Raw genomic sequence first — 22215 nt, 5'->3', positions numbered from 1 at the left:
TATGATTGCGCAATTCAATGTCTCTATATTTGGTTTCCATGGTTTTCTTCCTGTGGTGGGAACTTTTGCTTATGCCTCTTCTTTTTCTTTTTCTTTTTCCTTTTCTTTTGCTTTTGTATCTTCTTTTTTAGATTCCTCTAATTCTGATTCAACAACTTGTGTTCTTCTTTGTGTACCCTTATATGTGAGAAGTGTCTTCCTCTTCTTCTCTGGTCCACTAGCCATACGTTTGACTCTTTTGTGTTTAGGAGGTTCAAAGGACTCTTGTTTAACTTCAATTGACCTCATAGACCTATTGGTGCTAGGAGGGTTGGCTGACTAAACGTTGATGATGCTAACATCTTCCCTTCTCTAAACAAGCAAGTTGGATGGATAAATTCAGCAGGTACAGAGTATAATTTTGAATTGTAATTCATCTTATAGTCAATTACATTGCTTATCAATCTAACGTTAGCTTCCTTGATCATGTCTAGTTTCATGTTTCTGCCATTAGATATTGTCTTCAGATTTGTTTCTACCATTTTCTTGACATTCTTAGCATTAATAGGGTTACTACCATCATTACTCAAACCAGTGAGTTTATGAATCATGTCATTATCTATCATGACATGTATATCCCCTACCCAGAACATATCCTCATGTATGCAACTTAGAATTATTCTTGTCCACTCATGATTGTCAAACCATGTATAAGACATGTGCTAGTGATGTTCGAGTCTTTCAATTGCTCAAACCCTTGTTTAAATGATAGGTCATTGGTGCAAAGCAAGTCCATGTCACAATGGATGTCATTGTCACCTATACTTTCAAACTTATACTGAATATATGCACAAATGTCCTCTACGTGTAAAACATTGTTAGGTACTTGTGAGAATGCTCTTAATGGGTCATCTTCTAATGAAATGTACGGACATTTCTTGAATTTGTACCTAGGTCTCTCACTAACATCACATACAATTGGGGTCGCCATCTCTTGAAAACTAAAACATCAAATTATGATTGTGCAAATGATAAATCCCTTAAATTCGTAAACTGAGGCTTGTTAAATTCGCTTCTTAAAACACTTTAATTTTGTCTTTTAATTTGCTCCAAGGACTCCTTTAATTCTTGCACGATCAAATAGTACTCAAAAACTCGATTTCCACCTTTAAATCATATCCAATTTACTTCTGCATTAATTGCGTAAGTACTTGCAATTGAAAAAAGTTGTTCATGTCCATCAAAGAACTAATTTTACGCAAAATTTTACTTTGTGTACTCACATATCAACTCATAATCATGTGGACTTAACTATAGCTTCTATTCATCTTGTTCTAACTCATATTCACAAGTCTTGGTTCCTATCCTAAGGTTTTCTATACTAATATAATGTTGATTCAATCATATTAATTGATGAATCGATAAACTCAATCAAATTGTGACTGGTTGGAGACTATAAATGACTTCAATATGTTCTCAGATGCTTCACTTGGCTGACTTTCCAACACAACATATGAACTTGTTGGTTCCTTAGCTTTGACAAATGATTCATCAGAATTTCCTCCAAGATCTTTCATATTTTCTCTTTGACTATTACTGTTATTCTCATTCCTTCTGTTGTTGTACATATTCCTTCTAGGATTCGAGTTCCTCATATTGTTAGGCATCCTCATATTGTTTATCCTACAATATCTTGTTGTGTGTCTCATATTGTTACAAATTCGACAAACTAAAACATTATTTTCATATCTAGGTCCTGACTAACCAATATGTGCTATGCAATCTCTAGCAATATGTCCAAAGTTGTTGCACTAACACATAATGTCATTCCTTATTATATTGGTTCCTCCAATAGGTCTACTTGTTGCAGGGTTGGTACCTCTAAACATTCTAATATTATCATTATTGAATCTAGGTTTCTTACATTCAATAGCTCTATGACCAAAACCGTGACAATATAACAATAACCAAAAAAGGGTTTAAATGACTTACATGTACAATCCATTTTCATGTGACCAAATTGATTGCATGCATAACATCTACCTTTGAATTCATTCATCACTTCTTTAGGTGATCCAGCTTGCTCGGGTTGCTTAGGTACATCTCCAAATTGATTAGACTCAACCTTGTTCTAATTTTCTTCTTTGTTCTCAAGTTGTTGGATCACAAGATCTGGTTCTTTAGTTTCTTCGAACTTCTTAGATGACTTTTCTCCAAGATATCTAAGACATGTCTTATCATAAGAGGGTCACTATATAAAGATTTGTTCATCAAGCTTTTCATTGCTAGAATACAACTTCTCAAGATGTATCTTAGACTAGGTTAATTCTCTTTTCAAAATTGTATTATACTTCTCAAGTTCTGCATACTGCAATTTTGTAGTCTCAAGCTTAGATGTCACTTTAGTAAGGTTAGATCTCAAATCTACATTTTCAAATTTCAAATTTGACTCAATTTTACTGTCATCATCGTTTAGGCTCAACTTTAGAATTGTAATCTTTAGTTCATGCTTTAGGATCTCATTCTCTTTCTTCAATGTTGAAACTTGATGGCTATTCTTGATCTGGTCTTTAGGCTCTTTCTTGGACTTAAGATAATCTATCTAATCTTTCAATTTCTCAATGTATTCTTTTGTGTTTTCATACTTGTCTTTTAGAGTGTCTCTTTCTTCAATAAGCATGTCAATCTGCTCAAGAGCTTCTTCAAGACTTTTCCGGACCTACTCCATATCCATAGAGATGTTACTCAAGTTGTTAAGCCTTCTATGAGTAACTATGCTCTGATACCAATTGTTAAAAATAGGATATATTGAGAGGGGGGCAATGAATCACTATTTTACAATTTTTTGCCCAATTATGGATATCATTAACAAACTTATAACTTGCATATGAAAGTAAATTGATTATGTTGAACAATAAACACACTCATAAAATAATGCAACACATAACACCATATTTTGTTAACTAAGGAAAACCCTAGTGAGGATGGTACCCACAAAATGATTCACTAATCAAAAGTATCTTGTGAAAGATTTTGACCCTGTTAGGAGCCTATTACATCTATATGGTTTCTTGTCCTTGTCAAATGAATAGGCCTTGTTATCAGCCTCAACCCTATTAGTAATTGTTATTACAATATTCACAAGTATGCAAGATGAGCCTACTACCCAAACACGCAATATATTGTTAGAAATAGGAATTACTAGGGTGGGTGGAGGGGTTGAATCAGTAATCTACAAACTTTAATCGCAAATTGGATATTATTTGTTACTTTAAACCATACATAACAAAGTAATAAAGTAATGTTGAACAGTAACAGTAACCATGCACAAAGATAACTCATAACACCATATTTTGTTAACTAGGGAAACCTTGGCCAAGGGAAAACCTTGGTGAGGATGATACCCACTAGATAATATACTGATATATAAGTTCCTTGTTAGAGGATGGACCATGTTAGGAGTCAATGAGCAAATTCAGTATAGTGAGTCCCTGTTAAGAGACTTTGAATCTTTGTTAGGGGATTCCAACTCTGTTAGGAGTTGTGCCAACCCTGTTAGGCATTGTCGTACAGTAGATGCAAGATGAGCCCACTACCCAAACATGCACTTCCAATTACAAGAAGAACTCACAGCCCAAACAAGTAATTAGACTTCAAGAATATAAATTCTTTCTCAATTCAATCTCGGATCACAACAAAGCTTCACAAACTTCACATATATCGCTTTCACAAAAGTTCGCATACAATTGCTCAACACAACTTCTCCATCTTAATTCACAAGATGCCCTTTGCATAAATACCATGTCTTTACACAAATTGTTGCTAGGTCGGCTAAGACCATAATATACTTTTCCAACTTAAAGTAAACATCTAGGATGTCGGCCCTAATTGGTCAAGTAATTATTTTGTAAACAAAATAATTACTTTCCTTTAATTCTGTTGGAAACAGGAAAAACACGAATCTCTTTTCCGTACAGTCTGTACTAAATTTTGAGGTTATACACATCATCATCAATATGTATACTATCTCTATCTAGCTTCACTAGTCATAATATGACGTCAGCAACAAGTTGCATACAAAACAATACACTGTTGTATACCAAATTCATACTTAGACAATTTTCTAAGTACCAGAAGCTAAGTATCTTTATTTCCAAGGTTTCTTGTAAGCATGTACATCATATGTTGCCATAAATGACAACGATTACATATCTTCATTAGCCAATTGTCAACAATATACAATAATGTTCTTCAATACAAGAGATAAATACAAAACCTCTTACTACTGTTGATATCTTTGATATCTTATTTGTCTTTCGTTGCTCTTCACAAAAACTTGATCACAAATTCGCACTGCTCTAATCTTACATCAAAATTAGAATCTCAAACATATCATTATTATCACTTACAAGTACACTACTCTTCACTTTCAAAATATCCTCCTTTATAGCTTATTTCTTTAACGTACCGGTCTTCATTACTTCACACGCTTGCCAAATCACAAAATTATCTCTTGCTCGCTAAGGGTTAACATCTAGGATGTCGTCCCTAATTAGTTAAGTAACTGTTTTGATAAACAAAATAATTCCTTAACCCAAAATACTTATTTCCTTAAGTCTACTATGTTCTGTCTTTTCAATGTTGTTGCTGAAAAAACCATTATAACTATGTTCATACTATCTTGCGCTCATGCATACGCCATCCTAACATACAATACTTTCTCCAAGTAAGTGTGCACATGCCATAAATGCTTCTGCAAATTACGCTGATCAAAATAGTGCATGTGCTGACAGATAAACTCTATTGTACTTAGACAATATTCTAGGTCTTTATCCCAAAACTTTATCTCCAAGATCTGCTCTCTCAATCTTGGCTACATGTTGTCATAAATGACATCATATTGTGTAATCTAGCCAAATTGTCAATAGGGAGGTTAAGCCCACGGCAATGCTTCTCCCTCTCCACCAGATGTTGAGGCTTACTCAACTCTAATATCTAACATCTGCTACATATATGGTACTTGATTCTTTTGTACTTTTGTTTATCATTGTCTCAAATGTATATATATGTCAGGTTATTCAATTTGATTTATCGTTATGTTATTTTGAAAGATTATAATAGACGTGGAAAGATGATAGCAATGGAAGTTATTACTGTATTATATGCAAAATAGATTTAGTTATAATTGTATTATTGTGAACTAGATTTGTTCATTATTAGTTTCCTTGATGATGAAATTTTCACATCTGAATAAGTTTGTTAGATTTTCTTTTCATATGAAGCAAATGTTATAATTATCACTTGTCGTCTCATTAAGAATATGGTTTTTACCTTGATATATACTTCTTAAATGACTATGGAAAATTAGCAAGTTACACTGTCCTCTACTCATTCCTCTACCTCTCTACAATGAGACATCTCAATCTCTACAGATAATTTACAGGCAATCAACACTTCCGTCCAAACTGACGCCCACGTGGAACAACACCTATGTTTGCCTTTGATGTTTCCATCTTATACTCTTGAAATCTTAGATTTGAATGTCGATAGGATTTGAGCTTGCTTCCTTGATGTTTCCTAGTGGTTTAAACACTATGTTTGAGATTTACTTCATGTTTATTTATCTTATAAACAAATGGTTCAGAATTTTTAAGGAATATCGAGTTAGATGTCAAGGGGCCCTTGGGAAATAAATAATTGCTTGTTCTTAGATTATGTAGACAAATATTTATCTTTCATATGGATTATGCTCAAGTAATATTAAGTGATGCATGTTTAGATGTATATTAGTTTTTTCTTAGTTACTGATGCAGCCCCCTGGAGCCTGGAAGCGGAGGCAGATGCATACGGATGGGGGATGAGTTTGGAAGTGCTGTGGATGCCTTTATTGAGTGCTAACTCCTAATATATATATATATATATATATATATAGAGAGAGAGAGAGAGAGAGCTTAGCTACAGACCAAATCACTTCCCAGAACTCAGCTACAAGCCTGGTACAGGCCTCAATCAGCTCGTACAACACCCTTAATGGAGTATTTCAGACTTATATGGAATTGTTGTAGCAGTCCCTAACATAGACAGCTTCTGCTGTGGCAGTCCGACCCTCCAACAAGTATGTATATAGCTCCAACCTTGGATGGCTCCCACAAAACTCCCAACATTGCCTAGATTGGTATGGCCAGTTGATAGACAATTTGTAACAGCAGTTAGCACTCAATAAACTCCCAGCAGATAGACAATTATATATATAACATTTAGCAATATTATGTGTGCGTGCGTGTGTGTGTGTGTGTGTGTTACAATATTATATTATATAGATTATATATATGTGTGTATGTATATGTATATGTCATATTTAGTTTATATATATATATATATATATATATATACAGACTCATCCATACGCATCTGCATCCCACCCCCAAAGAAAATCACACTTCCCATATCCGTTTTTGAATCCGCATCCAAATTGTTAACTGAGAAAAAAATGGATACTTGACTGCAAAAGTGTTGTCTACAGAGACGATGAATATAGAGTTGTAATGGGCTTCATTTATGAGAAAAGTTAAGCAGTTAATCAAAGACATGGAGGTCACAGCTGACAAGAAGTCCCATGTTTATAGATTTAAACTTGTGGTGAAGCCTGCCAATGGGGATCAAAATTTGGTCATGTGAGATTCCCTCCCTGTATAATAAGTTAATTGAAATACACAAGAACCGTGAAGAAACTGAGAGTGCATGATGAAGTAAATTCTATGGTTAATGGTTCAAGAAAATCAGTTCTGAACACAGTTTTTGAAAGAAAGAGTTTGTTGATTTCCCAATATCAATAAATAATGGGACAAAGATGTAATTTCTAGTTTACAAATTCTGCGTTATCAAGTATTTTTGCAGTAATATGACAGTTATAGTCGCTTCAAAAATGTAACTACTGACAAACAAGAAATACATACAGGCATAAAGCTCTAGGTCATGGATTCTGTGTATGCTATAAAAAACATTCAGAAAAATATTAAGAGACATAGAAAGGTGTAACCAACCTCTTCCATTTTCCAAAATGATCCATTTTTATACTGCTACATAGTAATCAGGTCCTCCTTTACAGACCTTCACAAATCAAATAAAAATTTCACCATCTTAAAATTGAGTTGGTATAGAATGATAAAATAGTTAATGGTCAAAAGAGAATATCAGGGCATAAAATCAGTCTTCAATCTTAACCACCCGGAAAGAATCCATTACTTGACGTAGATCATTTTCTTCTTGTGCAAATACCCTCTCAGGAGTCTGCAGCCTCAATTCATAGAGACAATTGTTCTCTACCCCCAATACTGAAAGGTAGCGCCTATCCCACTCCAATTGAGGAATTCTATCCTCTGGCATGACAGCCAGCTGGTTGGAATTGGCAAATGATTTAACATTTACCTATATCAAACCATGTCAAAGACACAACAATGACATGAGGGATGAAGCGTTGAACATATTAAAATAAAACAAATCAAAACCAGAGAGTAATCTCCCAGGACAAAAGATGCCTGAGTTCCTTGTTGATAGGTATAAAGCATATAATATTTTATACAGCTTATGTGGTTCATGAATGTCAAAATAACTAAATAAGATTAAAAGAATGCTTAACAAAAGTTCAGAATGGTCATATATAAAACAGTAGATTAGAGATCTAAATTTCGAAGAAACATATACCTCTATTTCATAGTACAGCTTGCCATCATCAGCAACTCTAGAGGAAGCGGACAAAATATTTGATTCTCTCCGTACGCCAAGTCTAGTAGACATAAATTCTGTCAAATATTGTTTGAGAACTCTATCTCCTGCTGATTTGGGAGGGCCTAAATCTTCAACACTGTTGAATCTGGAAGATGAGGGAGAAGTGATTTCCACAGACACATTTTCATCAAGATTCACTGGATCCCTAAAGAATATATCTGCATTAGCACCTCTAACTTGAATCCAGTTCAGAGGATACTTGAAAGAATATCCATCAAATTTATCAAAATACTCCCTGTATCCAGGAACAGCCTCTACTACAAGAGGATCACATATGGCAAAATGAGATGAAACAGTGAAGAACAAAGAACAAGAAAAAAGATTCCTTCGGGAAAATGGAACTGCTGCTGCTTTGTTCGACTCACAACAGGAAATCATTGAAGCTGTTGAGCCACTAATATTGTGGCAGGTTTTTGAAGACAGTATTGATATTTTTGGTCGCTTCCTTGGACATGCATTATGTAATCCTATCCATGGAAGTTGCCATGAAGTTTGTCCAATAATAGCAATCATTTGTCACTGCATCATTGTTCACAAATACTAATCAGGACAGATCAACAACAGTTTTTAACACTGCAAATGCTAGCTAAGAATTATATCCCAAAGCAGATCAAAACAATAATATGATGTCATGTAAGATCTAAAAACTTGAAAATTTGGAGGTCCAAGATGACAAATCTTGGTTGAAAAAAAAGGCATGTGTTGGAATGGAGCTGCTCAATTTTTTTCATGAGTAGTAATTAATGTAAGGAAGACCCAGAGTGGGAAAGGATATCACTGTCACATTTACAAAACTATTTGAATAACCCTTCCATTAAATTTTTTTCCTTGTAATCTTGCAACATATTTGTCCGTGTAAAGTGGTGGGTTAGATTTGTTTTTAAAAGGAAAGAATAGGGTTCTTCATTGGAACACCAAGGTATGGGTAGATTCTAATACTTTAAAAGATCATTTTATTGCCTTCTATGTAAATGCCAAAATTGGAAGAGAAATAAAAGTTAAATGTTTTATTTCAGAGCTCATGAAAGGGTCAAACTTCTAAGGGGAATTCTGTGTTGCTTTGAAAAAAAGCAGTTTCAGAGGGAAAAGAACTCAAATTGAAGGAAAGGTTGCCAAAATTTTTCACTCCCTTATATTTTCATTTGACCTCTCATTTGGCTACTCTTGCTTTTGACAATTATAAGCTATGTTGCTGAATGTTTTCAGAGTTCATCTTTGCTGATTGGAGGATAACAACCCTCTACTAGATATAGCTGGTTTTGGTGGTTAAAGATCCGCCCTACCTGATCAGAGTTCAAGTTCAGATCTTTCAGTGATTTTTGGTATGTTGGGCAATTATGGAGTTGAATAAATGAAGATATATTTAATATTTTGATGTGGGCTTATTGGTTTTGGTGTATTATGGGGATTTTGGCAGTCTGGTGTGAGTTTAGAGAAAATTAGATTCAATTTCTGAGTGCTAGTGTAGATTTTCAAAGTTCTTGAAATGCTTTTCCTAAGTAGTTGGAAGCGTAAAAATGCTCATATGTCTGAAAGACAGGTAGCTTTCTTTCTAAGAATTGCTCCTTTGGTTTTGCCACAATAAGGAGACTTTTTGTAGTGCCTCCCATGTTTTCATTCTGTACTGTGATCTATTTTGGTTCGATGACACATTTTGTGATATTCATGTTTATGTGCATTTTGAGATGCTTCAATGATTTGACATTATTTTGATTGCTAGTATCATAGATGTTAGATACTACCCTAGTTAGTTTGATCTTATCTGCATGATGATGCTAGTGATGTGACACGGTGCCTTATGATGATATCTAGTTATTTTGTACTCAGAAGTAAACTTTGTTTACGGATATATGATGGACTTTATCAGATTATGGTTAATGTGTCAGTGCTACAGATATTCATATCATTCTTGTAGTGTACTTTTACTATGATGCAAATAAATGATTTAAATAGGTTATTTTAATGAAATAAATTAAATGAGTATTTACGTGATTTCACGCACTGTTACTTCGGCTATATGATTATTGTGCATCTACACTTAACCATGTTGTTTATTGTGCAGGATTTATATCCTCGGCAAGGGCACATGGAGTTAGTGGTTTGGCCATTCATACATAACCAATGTCGTCCCTGTATGGTCAACATATCCTATTTAATTAATATAATAAACCCTCTAGTTAATTGGTAAATCTGGATTCACTATGCAATTGTGACTAGACTAGTGAAGTGTTTGTGCATTTAGGAATCCGCAGTGGTCGCGAAAGTTATTAAATATTGTGATTTAATTATTTTTTAAGGGGATTTTATATTGATTTAATTTTATTTTGTTTTACCGGCAAATTTGTCGTGATTGAATTCCATTTAATTGGAATTACTAGATTTAACTGGGGTAAAGAGGAATTTAGTTTATTTATGTTATTTTGTTTCCCTTATATGTCACTTTATTTTAAAAAGTGCATATATGACCCAACAAGGGAAAATAGACTTCACTTCTCACATTTGAATTAGGAATTTTAGAGAAAAATCCTCAAAACTCTTTGTGAGTATTTTAGAGATTTGTTTGTTGTGGGAGCTACCCTCATGGGATCGACGTGGGTGTAGGCTCATTGGATTCGGAGTGGAAAACTCTTCCTTTGTTGCGTGTTTTAGCACCATTGGCATCTCCATTTTGTGGCACCTATTTCTATGCTAGCTCATTTGGTTGCGAGGTAGGGCCTTCCCTTTTTTGTAGTTTTGACTTGTTTTAGTTTCCATTCTTGATTGCTTTATAGTCAGAGGTTGAGAACTAATGTTCACCTCTTTTTTTGTATGTTCATTTGGCCCGGTTGGGCATGTGTGAGAAAATTGGGGTTTTCAACTTTGAAATTTAAAATTTAGAGCCATTATGCTAGCCATTTTTGCCTACAAGCTTAGAATTCGATTTTTATTTGATTTTTGTGAGTTTTGTAACTAATTAGATAATGGTTTTTAATTTCGTCGATTTTAGATAATATTAAATTTTGAGCAATTTTTACATTGTCTCGTTTTGTGTGCCACCTAGCTTTCTTGGGTATTTCTTGGCACTAATTTTGGTTGTGGATTCAGGATGAATGTTAGGTTTCCAATCTGATACTTTGTTTACATTGAGATTCGTGTCAAATATGTACTCCCAACAATATGCTCAGTTGAGGGTATTTTTACACTTGGTGTTTCTTGTTCCTCATTCAACCCTTGTTTATCTTTGATTTTAGTGTGGATAGTTTTGCCCACACATAATTACGTGTGTGTGTATGACAAGGTCTTGTGAGACCCGAACTCCTGGATATAGGCCGGAAGAGTGATTGTTCATTTGGGGGTTAGGTTGGAAACTTGCATTGCCTATGGGCACTCATTATGTGATGAGCATGGATATGTAGGGTAGACGTGTGGAGTGGCTTCTCCCATATACCCTGGGGTCACTAGTATCCGACAAGGTAATGTGAAAAGGTTCTAACAAGTGATAACCAAAATTAACAATGGGGTAATAAAACTTAATGCTCAAAAGGAGAACACCTGAACAATTAAGCAAAGGGTGTGTGCCTAAACGATTACGCTGAGGGCATGGTGCGTGGCCTTCCGATTGGAGTTGATATTACTGCATAGACATAGCTTGGGCTATTAGATGCCAAGCAACCAACACTCCATTAGAGTCCCTGCATAGTTATCCCATAGAGTGTTTGACCAAGACCTGTTGTATTACATTGTTCATGATCTTGGTTTCAGTCCCTTGACCTACTTGGCGTGAGTGTTAGCCTTAGATGATTGTACTTTGTGTTTGGGGTCGGACCACTATCTCCATTAGCACAGTGGGCATGGGCCTACGGGTTCCATGTGGTTAGGAGGTGCAGCTAGCTATACCACTACTGGGGACCGACATATAGAGTTGGCCTTCTTTGGCTTAGTTCCAGAGCTTAATGCTTCACATGGATTCTTTGTGGCTTTATGTGTATGTATCTTGTGATTTATGTTGTTTGATTTCATGTTTGGAGATAGTACCTTATGGTTCTTTATTCCTTGTTATTGTGATGTTTATGTTCATTTCATTTATTGATGATGTTCGTTAGATGGATGTATGGTATTGTGATATGTATTTTAGCTTTATCCAAGTTATCGGATTTACTTTTATGCTCTCGAATGATCACTCCTCGAATTATGTGGATCTGGTACTCCTCGGTGTGGAGGTTTCATGTTTTTTATGCATTTTTCCTTGCTTTTCTGTTATGTTGTTGGCTGTTATTTCACGTGGGAAAGGTATTTTGCCACGTGGCCAAGAAAAGTCTCACGCGAGAATGTGTTCTCTCGTGCGGTCAATATATTATTTTGCATGGAAAAGCAAAGTCTCACGCAAGACTGATACTGCAACTTGCACAGTACGTGGGGAAATCTCGCACGAGGTTGTTAGAGTTTTCTCACACGACAAATAGAGGGCATTTACACTTGCCTTCAGAAAGTTTGAATGTTGGTTTTGAATACACTATTGGGTCCCACATCTTCCTATTTTAGAACAAATCCAATTACAGGGTGTATAAAATATATCGTTCAAATTTTCTTATACTAAAGATATATTTTATAAATGGGATGATTCATTTGAGCTAGGTTCTAGCCCTCTAGGAGTTAGGATAAAGATTCTAGAAAATTTTAGGGCTTCAAGATTTCAAATAGCCAAATTCAAAGCTCACCATTTATCTTTTAGCAGGGTGTCCAATAGATGAATGGTAGTAACCTCAAGCCTTCATCTTATGTATGACTGTTTGAAAGTCTTTGCTTATTATCTATGCTCCACGGAGTTTCCGGGATGGGGATGTTTTAGGGGACGGGAACATGTTTCTGGTACGAGTACGGATCAAAGCGAAAATTTAGGAGACGAGCTCAAGGGACAACTATAAAATATTGGGGATTTTAAAAATTTTATATATGGAGAATTAGACTTCCTTAGAGATATATTTCAAATATGCATATCATAACAATGATAACATTGATAAACCATTCACCATAGAATACATGGAAATTGAAAACTATCAAAATTAAAATCAAAATGAGAATCAATGAATCATATATCTAAATATTGCATACAATTAGCAAAAATGTCCAAAGGCTCCAAGTATCAATGTATCATCATCATGCATGAAATCAAAATGACATAATCAAAGTAAATACTAGAAGTGTAAATGAGATGTCCAACTCCATAATAATCAAAAGCAATAATTTCTCTGAGTATCTGCAAAGCGGAAAGCCAAATAAATGGCTGTCCTCTAGGAATCTAAATCTCTATCTAAATCAAGATCATTGTCAGTCTCTTCCTCTGAATCACTGGTAGGGGTAGGCAAAGGGTCCTCATCCAATGGAACACCAAGCAGCCCTGGAGGTGTGTTATCCTCATCAATCTGCAATGCATCCTCAGGATTAACATCCCAACATAGTGCTGGAGTCTGTCAATACTCAAGACTCTGTCACTCCTGTTGTTGCAATGCACTATGAACAGCCACAAGCTTCTCCAATCGTCTAGAGGTAATGTTGTTCCTCTTGACCGATTGGATGAAGCTATGTGTAGACCAATTCCTCTCTGCAGCAAAGGAACTCGCAACTTGTGAGAGAAGACTGATGGTAAGGCCTTTCAGCTCAGGTGTGTCTCTACCATGCCATGTCCACCATCCAATCGGGTCCCTTTGAGCTAATGTAGCTCTATCAGTCCTTGCCTCAGATCTACCAAATGTTGGACCACAAAGAGTGGCAAAGTCAAGCCATTGCCCTCAAATTTTTGCAACAGCCTCTGTATTATACATTTCTGAAAGGACCTTAAAGAAGCCCTCCTTCACCTATATTGAACAAACAAAAATTAAGAAGTTAGAGTTTATAAACTTTACAAATAAAATAAAAAAATTTAAAACGTATTATAAAATCAAAAATCTTTATCATAAATTAAACTCACCTCCTCATCACTAGATGGAGGCACTCTACCAGGCCTTGTGCATACCATTTCGGATTGACTGCATAGGCTGCCATATGAAGTGGGGTGTTCATAGTATTCCACCTTTTCGTTACAATGGGCTTAAGATGCTCCTCATAGAACTCCAAAGTAGGTTCCTTCTTTTTAATAGCTTGTTTGATCTGCCCAAGCATGCTATCAAAGGTCTTATAAATCTCTCCAAGGCTAGGAGAGTTAGTATCAACATATCTAATGACCTGCACAATAGGGTCAATGAAAGAGAAAATGTATCTGCAAATGAAAGAAAATTGCAAGTGAGAAACATCAGTTATGAAAATTAGCAAGTGCTTAAATCAGAAATGTTTTTATTAAATCAACAATAACACTTATGATGTCAATTATTTAAGTTTCTTACCTCATTGTGGTCCACCAGTTCTCATCCAGGATTCTCTGTCTGACAAGTCTTCCATCTGGGGTGCTTGATTCATGCCATCTATTCCACTCTGCATTGACCACCATGGATTGTAAGGCCTCTTGGACCTCAAGCATCCTCTCCAACAAAATGAAGTAGCTAGCATATCAAGTCTCCACAGGGTTGAGGAATTCTTTTTTGGAAAATGTCCTAAATAATGCAAGAGATGTGTGATGATTGCAAATAAACATTACGTCTCTAGCCTCAGACACCATAGTCTTTATCCAATCAATTTTCCCAAAGTCCTTCAAGGTGTTATTCAATGCATCACAACATGAGGTCCAAAAAATGTGTCTATAGGTGATCTCTACTATCAATCCAGCTGATTTACACACCCAGGCTGAATCAGTGACTACTTGCACAACATTTGAAGCCCCCACCTCTTTTATGCATCCTTCAAAATCTGAAATTGGAAGGATGCATCATTCTTTTTTCCCAAACAATCAATGGCTCTAAGAAAATAGGCCCCTGCTGTACTAGTGACAATAAGATTAATGAGTGGTCGATGTTTGATATCGGTCCAACCATCCATGATGATAGAACATCCATCACTCATCCATGCTTGTCTCATATCCTCCATCAAAATGTTTACTTTTGAGTACTCTTTGTCAAGGATAGTGGTGTGTAATTTAGTCTCTCCTGGTGGTACAAATGAGGGACCAATAGCATAAATATCTTTGCACATTTGTTTATAGAATGAGGAATGAAAAACATGGTATGATATGCCATGAGCAACAAGAAATCTGCCAATGGGCTCTTCTACTCTCTCTTTTGCTTATATGTTAAATAAATCAGCCACATTGGTATCTCTCTTAGTCTTGGCCTTTCCCTTCCCTTTACTAACAATGCTAGTGGGAGTGAGTGTGGGAGTCAATGAGGGTGTGGGTGTGCTACCTATAAGACCCCCAGATTTCAATAACTCCCCCTCCACATACAATCTATTGGCCTTAACTTTTTCATCATCCTTAATCTTTTTGCAACCTTTCACCACTTGCTCATTTGTTCATAAAAGATGACAATACACTCTTGTGTAGCTCCCAAAATAATGCTTCTTACATATATGACACTCCCATTTCCTACTACCCCCCGAAATTTTTTTTCTTATTGTTGTCTACTTTTGTGGCAAATTGTAGGAGAAGTTTCTTAGGGTTGAATGGGCCTTTGGCATTTTTTTAGGGCTTTGGAATGGCACTCAAAAGGATTAGGCATTGCATCTTCCATAGAACATCTATATTAGGCTCATTATCCATGGCTGCCCTAGGTCTTTTTCTTGGTCTTTGTAAATGTGACACTTGAGTTTCTTGCATGGCAACATCCATGCTATCACTACTTCCCTCACTCTCACTGCTGCTCATGTTTTTGCCTTTGGATTTTACAATGTTTAATACTACTGCAAGTTATGGAAGAAAAAACATTTCAATGTTCCATTCAACAAGCCCTCTCTATGTCATTGGAAAAATTGAAAAATGACAATAAACAACAATAGAGTTTGAATCAAACAAAAAGAAAATAAAAAACATACCTAGAACGAAGTAGAAATGAAGGCAAAACCTCCTCTTGCACCTCCAAATCACACTTCTCTTTTGTTGTTATTGTTTTCCTCTTCCTCTTCCCAACTTGCAAACAACTCCAATTTAACTATTTACCTCTTGTTATTTGAAGCCACATTAGGGTTCCCTTATTTTAGAAACTTCCAACGTCCATGTGAGGCCCGGATGGAATTGAAAAAGAAATTTTAAAAACCATTTTTTTTGGACTTTTAACTTAGCCATCACTGGCTGAGGAAAAGGGGACGGTGATTGCAAAAGGGGACGGTCGAGGGATGGGAACGGAGTCCCTAGTACAGGATTCCGTACCCCCGTTTCCTTGCAATTTTTATGGGAGTTTCAAGGATAGTACCCTTTCCCCCCTATTCGGGACTCGCAGGGGACGGCCGAAATCAGTACCTGCATCCCCATTTTGTACTCGGTACAGGGACGAGCATAAAAGGGCCGGAAACGCATCCCCGTGGAGCATAACTTATTATTCTTGACTATGTTATGATGAGTTGGAAATGGACATGTTTGTTTAACCATGCTAGGAACTTTTACTTTGGGTTTAAAAATAGCATCTGCTTGCGTATTCTTATGTATCGTATGATCTTTGACTCTAAGTTGGTAAGTAATGATGCTTGGGTATCTTTGGTGTTGGTTTATGTTAGCCTTCCGTTGCTTTCTAGTCTAAGTTGTTGTTGCACCTTATATATATATATATATATATATATATATATATATATATATATATAGACTTAATAGATCCTTGTTGCCTTCCGTTGCTTTCTAGTCTAAGTTGTTGTTGCACCTTATATATATATATATATATATAGACTTAATAGATCCTTGTTCCAAGGATCTCCGGGTGGAGCATTACACTTTTTTTGACTATTTATTTATTGCATTTTCTGGAGAAACTGAATTATGTGGCAAAACACCCCTATAAGAAGGTTGTACCACACCTCTAGACTAGTGGTTTCAGACTGAACTAAAATCTTCAATACCAGAAGTCTGCAATCTGCATTTTGAGGTACCCTTGTTTGTAAACAAAAATTTGGTTAATGAGAAGAAATGGTTTGGGGATGATTGGCAATTGCACTCACTCTTTCTTGAGGATCTAAAATTTGTTTACTGTTCATGTGAGGGTCAAAAAATGCATTATTTGGGCTATGAACAGGTCTGGCAATTTCCACAATCTAATTTCAGTGTTACTTAATTCTCTTTAACATTGTTGACTTGTTATAGACTTAGAATTAATGCAAAGGTAATCTCTAGCAATGCAGTAATATTTTCTATGTTATTGTATCATTGGGTAGTGAAGACGTCATGCCCCACCTCCCCCACCTTCATCTAGTGTGCTATCGAGTGTATCTTGTATATTTTGGAGCATTATCTTGAATACAATCTGAAGCAAACAAACAGAGAGCTACTTCATAGGTTTCATATCTTGCAAACACACATGTTTTAAAACTAAAATATTGGGGGTAGGTATTATAGAACATTTGCACTCCTAGGAATTCCAGCTCAGAGAAAACGCTTTTCAGCCATCAACATTTTCGGAGCCCAATGGTATGAAAGTGTTGCATGCCTCTGGATGTTGGCAGGGAGTGGGGAGGGAGGAAGCGGCAGGTCTCAACACTGCATCAATCTCTATCAAACTCGTACTTTTCCACCTTTGTTCTCTCACATTCACATTACACTAACTTCACATTTGACCCAAAACAATCCAAATCAATTCACGCACATCCACCCTTCAACTCATCTGTAATGTCCCCTTCCTGGGTGACAAGCAGATGAGCAGAGGTTGACCTATCATTCAAGTTCTCGTAGGTCAATAGTATGGATAGGGGACTCAATCAAGCAGTCCTAGAGCTTTGTGAGCCTTTTCGGAAATTCGAATGGCAGTTCCTACTTTTTAGGAGGGATCCTTATGTTTAGGGAATGACTGACAGTTGATTCTGAGGTGTCTATGGATCATTTCCAATGATTTGAGACCATATCCTAAATTTAGGAAGGTGACCCATTTTAGGGATGACTGTTTGTTGACTGGTTGACCACCTAAAGGATCGTGGAGCAAAGTAGAATCCCTTTTGAGCAGTTTCAATCGATTTGAGACAATCTCCTACGTTTAAGGGTGGGTCTTTATTTTTTAGATGTCAGTTGGCCTACAAGACTCAGGCATCATTAGTGATCAAGTGGCTTCAGTCAGTTTTGAGTTCTGAGTCCAGATGAACATTTTATGAATAAATTGGGCTATATTTAAATATTTATCAAGTCTGGAATAAATAAATTAATAATAAAGCAAGTATTACAATCACTTTATATTATAATAAAGTATGAGAATGCCTTGGAATTCTTTCCTGGGCAATTGATGTAATAAGTAATCGTATAAGGAGGCCATTTAATAATGAATAAAGCCTCATCATGGTTCGAACCCCTAGGGAAACATTTTAATAAAATTAAAGCTGTTAAGGCTATTAAAAATAAAAAGGAAAACCCTAATTAGGGATCAAGCTAGATGGAGGATGAGGGAAAAAGATAAAAAGGAGAATTGTGGTTTCATTTTGGGATTCTAGCATGTCATTTTTCATCATCAGCAACAGGAATTGGAGAGCTGGAGCTATTTGCATCAGCAGATCAGTACTTTGAGGTCGAAAATACTTTAAGTGTCACTTGGATGGAATCCCAGTCCGCAGTTAAGCAAGATATACAGAGGGTCTTCAATTGGGCATCATTTTAGCATTCTCAAAACTCGCATTGCAGATCATAAGGAAGAGAAATTGTATTAATTATCAGAGTTGCAGGTTTATATGTTTTTGGTGAATTGCAAGCATTTCATATTTGCCATACAGCTCCAGGAGAAAAGGAGACATCATCTACAGCCGGGATTATTATGATTTCAGGCTGGATCAAAATCTTTTATGTGATCAGGTCTAGGTCAGTGACCAGCAAGCAATTTCAGCCCTTTTCTTCAGCTTCCATTGGAAGCCGGACAACTGCAGGCTGTATTGGACTCATCCCAGAGCTGATATCAGCACTTTACGGTCAAATTCATTGTTAGGAATTGTACTAGACTTCCCAGAACTAGACTGCAGATGCAAATTGAAGGCACAGTGTTTGATTGTTCTCAGTTGATGTGCCAAACAATGTGATGTTCACAAATTTTATTGTAATAATTAAATTAATTAATTGGTCCCATAATTTAAATTATATAATAAAAGGACCTTTAATTAATAAATATGGGAGGCGTTTAAGTGGTTTTTAAGCCCAAGACCCTAGAGGAGGCTATTCTGACCACCGTTGAGGTAGACACTTCTCCAACACCTACTCCTTATCAGAAAGATAAGAAGCCTTCCAAGAGCATGAAACCATCTCAGAGGTCCTGTACACAGCCCAAGAGTGCACCACCACCTCCCAAGATGGATCTAGAAACACAATGAATTGAGACGGAAGTTGTGTTTCACGTGTCAGGAGCCTTGGGAGCCTAAACACAGATGTCTTAGGAAAGGCAAAGTGCATCTCATTGACATTCATTTAGATATCGAGGATGAGCATATTTAGAATACAAATTCTGAGGGTAATAATGATGAAGCTAGTGGAGTTGCATATGGTACCATTGCAACTATTTTCAGTGTTTCTAGATATCAACCTTTCGTGTTGGAATTGCCAAGGACCAACGGATCTTATGCATGGTACGTAGTGGTACTACTCATTGTTTCATCAATGAGAGTTTAGTTTCTGATAAGGAGCTAGAAGCAGAAGAATTTGATGGAATCCTTGTTATGCTAGGGGATGCACAAGGACACCACAACTATTTGGTGCATCGAATAATTATTCCTTCACATATGATTATAATGTTGTTGATAATGGTGGAAGAACCAATGTGCTACTTGGTGTGCGGTTAAAATCTCCTGGGCAGTACGTTCAAGATTTCAACAACGTGGAGTTGGAGTTTACTCACATGGGTAAACATATCATGCTTAAGGTACTGATGGATTAAACTAAGAGTGAGGAAGAAGAGTATGTTTTCTTGCCTTGATTTCGAGGCTATGAAAAATATGGAAAAAGGTGAAGAAATCAATCTTAATTTCCTGATATTTAACAGCAGTATAAAACCCCTAGATTCTCATGATAATGCAGCCTCCACTAATACGTAAGTTACTGTAGACTCTACTGTGATTGGTACACAAGATGCAAGCATTGGGCATAGTAAATTATATGGCACGTCTCATTATGGAACTGATTGTAAACACTTTGGAGCAGCTGACATAGAGCAGTCTCAAAAACTTAATGAGCATTGATTAGAAAGGGAAAGACGAGCCAAGTTATTGGCCAATCAAGCCAAGCTTCATTTTTTACATATTTGTGATAGTCATCACTCTTTACATCATGAGTAAAGAAGAGTTAATTCAGAAAATTCAGATGTTGATCATTTTCTTGATGATAATGATGACTTAATAGATAACAGCCCTAGTGGGCCAGCGACTCAAGATTGTCTATGGTGGGCTTTAGAGGTATCCATAATCTATCTTTGGTTGTATCACCTATTTCCCTTGATAGGACAATGTCATGCTTGTTGATTGGTGATTTCATATTTTTTGACTCCCTATGGATTAATGGCTGCCCTAGTTGGAATTATATAGCATTCTCTGAGTTGGCATTGTGTAATGTCCCCTTTTTCTAGCCCTTTTTTTTATGATGCATCGTTAGCCCTTTTTGCCATGGTCCCGCTAGCTAACCAAGTCATTACAGAGATAAATGCGGGCTTTGGCCTAGGCACTTCCAATTGTCAGCCAATCTGAGTTGTTTCGACAAAGTTTTCCAATTACTATTTTTAGTAAGTCAGCAGGGTTCAGTCTTTTGGCCATTTAAGTATTAGACTTGGAGCATCTTGCCAAGAGCATTCTGACATATCACAAATGGTCTACTAAGTTTAATTGGGTATTTATTTTAATGCCCAAAGATTCAGTAGTTATTTAATAAAGTGACTACTAAACTAAAGCACATTTTAATAGTCACTTTATTATTAAAAAGGCCCTTTACTTCCTAAGCAGAAAATAAGGACATTTAAAATAAAGGAATAAAAGATGATGAGTCAAACAGGGGAAACTGAAGAGTCACGGCATTGGGTACTAAAGAAGAAAGTTTGATTCATTTCGACATGCTTGGATTTAGTTTGATTTTGGGATTTCTCTTGGAGGAATTGAGAAAGCTTTGAGATTTCTTTCTGAAACCTCGGGATGGAAATCTTCAGGCATAGTGGTGGATTGGACAGCAACCTAGTTCATCATTGGTGGTAGATTCATGACAGAATTCACAATTTTATTTTAGGTTCTTTGTTTATCCAATCTGACTATTCCTATTGTGTTTAGGATTGGATTATATTATGTTATTGTATTGCTTATTATTATAATGCAATAACAATTTGAAGAGTTAGAAACTGAGTAATGTTGGTTTTAATACTTGTTATTCTAAATTCGCTGCATAAGTTTATCTTGGTAATTCTGAAACTTATTTGGGAGATTTTGGGTGAAATATCCGAGCAAGATATTACAGTGGTAACAGAGTAGTGCATCCGAGCAGCCTGCAGGGTTAACATTTTCTAGTTCCGAAGTAATTTATCTATTGTGGTGAGTCAAGGAAATATTTATTTTGGAAAATGTTGGGTTATGAGGTTTTGCAGTGATTAATATTCAATAGCGAGTTAGGGACTAGATTATTGCATGTTGTAGGGAGTTTCATGTGAATTGAAGGCTCGGAAATTAAATTGTTTTGAGACAACAATGTGAGTGCAAGATGTATATATGGAAATAAAGAATATATATTGGTGAAGAAATATATATATATATATATATATATAGAAGAGCATTAATATGGGGATAGTGATGAACTAGATTGGATTGTAATTTATAAGGCAGAATCATGAATTTCAGCCTATTGGATTTTTTCGGACAGATCTTCAGATGTTGGACAAGTTCAGAAGGATTTCAGCAATGAGCGAAATGAACAAGTGAGTTTTACAGATTCCCTTGCTCAGACTGATGTTACTTTTGCTCCTGCTTGTTCTTCAAATAGTTTACCTTTTGCGGCTTCCATGCATGATGTAGATAGAAATCTTTATAGTTGGTTTAAAGTCCCTTGTAAGACTCCAAGTGAAATCTATCCTGATGTACAATGTCTAAAAGGAATTACTCATTATCAGTCTAAGAGACTATATAAAAGTGCTGAACTACAGCATAGGATAACTAATGGGTCTGAAGGAAAGCTTCAATTGTTCTCTGCCAAATAAATTGCTAAATATAGACATATGGCTCTCTCTAGCAAAAATGCATATCAATATATGCATTTGTCATGGGTTAGAATTGGTATTGAAGGCCATTATAGGAGGGGACCGCCTCTAATTATCTTAATGATGCTCAAAGATGTCAGGCATTTACATGCTAGTTATGCCCTTCTAGGTACTATATGTGATAGCATGGCCAATGGTCCTGTTATATTTG

General features: G+C 36.1%; 1 protein-coding gene and 1 long non-coding RNA gene across 4 annotated transcripts in view; both read right to left on the bottom strand.

The window, feature by feature from the left end:
- Window positions 1-7006: 7006 nt before the first annotated feature.
- PPD1 (Photosystem II reaction center PsbP family protein) overlaps window positions 7007-22215 on the bottom strand; it is a 60132-nt gene continuing 44923 nt past the window's right edge. For 2 of the 3 annotated variants that reach the window (XM_089820539.1, XM_089820540.1), the window contains 2 exons: window positions 7684-8286; window positions 7007-7407 (listed from right to left, as the gene is read on the bottom strand). In XM_089820539.1, the coding sequence (XP_089676665.1) occupies window positions 7186-7407; window positions 7684-8280 (819 nt within the window). In that variant the 5' untranslated portion in view covers window positions 8281-8286 and the 3' untranslated portion in view covers window positions 7007-7185. The remainder of the gene's footprint in view (window positions 7408-7683; window positions 8287-22215) is intronic. The other variant, XM_089820541.1, reaches the window with a different exon arrangement.
- Window positions 12873-14028, bottom strand: LOC149567357 (uncharacterized). The gene is made up of 2 exons (XR_016361628.1): window positions 13715-14028; window positions 12873-13601 (listed from the first exon to the last, which is right to left on the bottom strand). It is a non-coding gene; the product is annotated as an uncharacterized LOC149567357 (long non-coding RNA).

This window comes from Cupressus sempervirens, chromosome 3 (genome assembly GCF_028749045.1).
Source record: "Cupressus sempervirens isolate cs-2001-9-10 chromosome 3, ASM2874904v1, whole genome shotgun sequence".
Lineage (NCBI taxonomy): Eukaryota > Viridiplantae > Streptophyta > Pinopsida > Cupressales > Cupressaceae > Cupressus > Cupressus sempervirens.
This window is presented reverse-complemented; position numbering and strand designations above follow the sequence as displayed.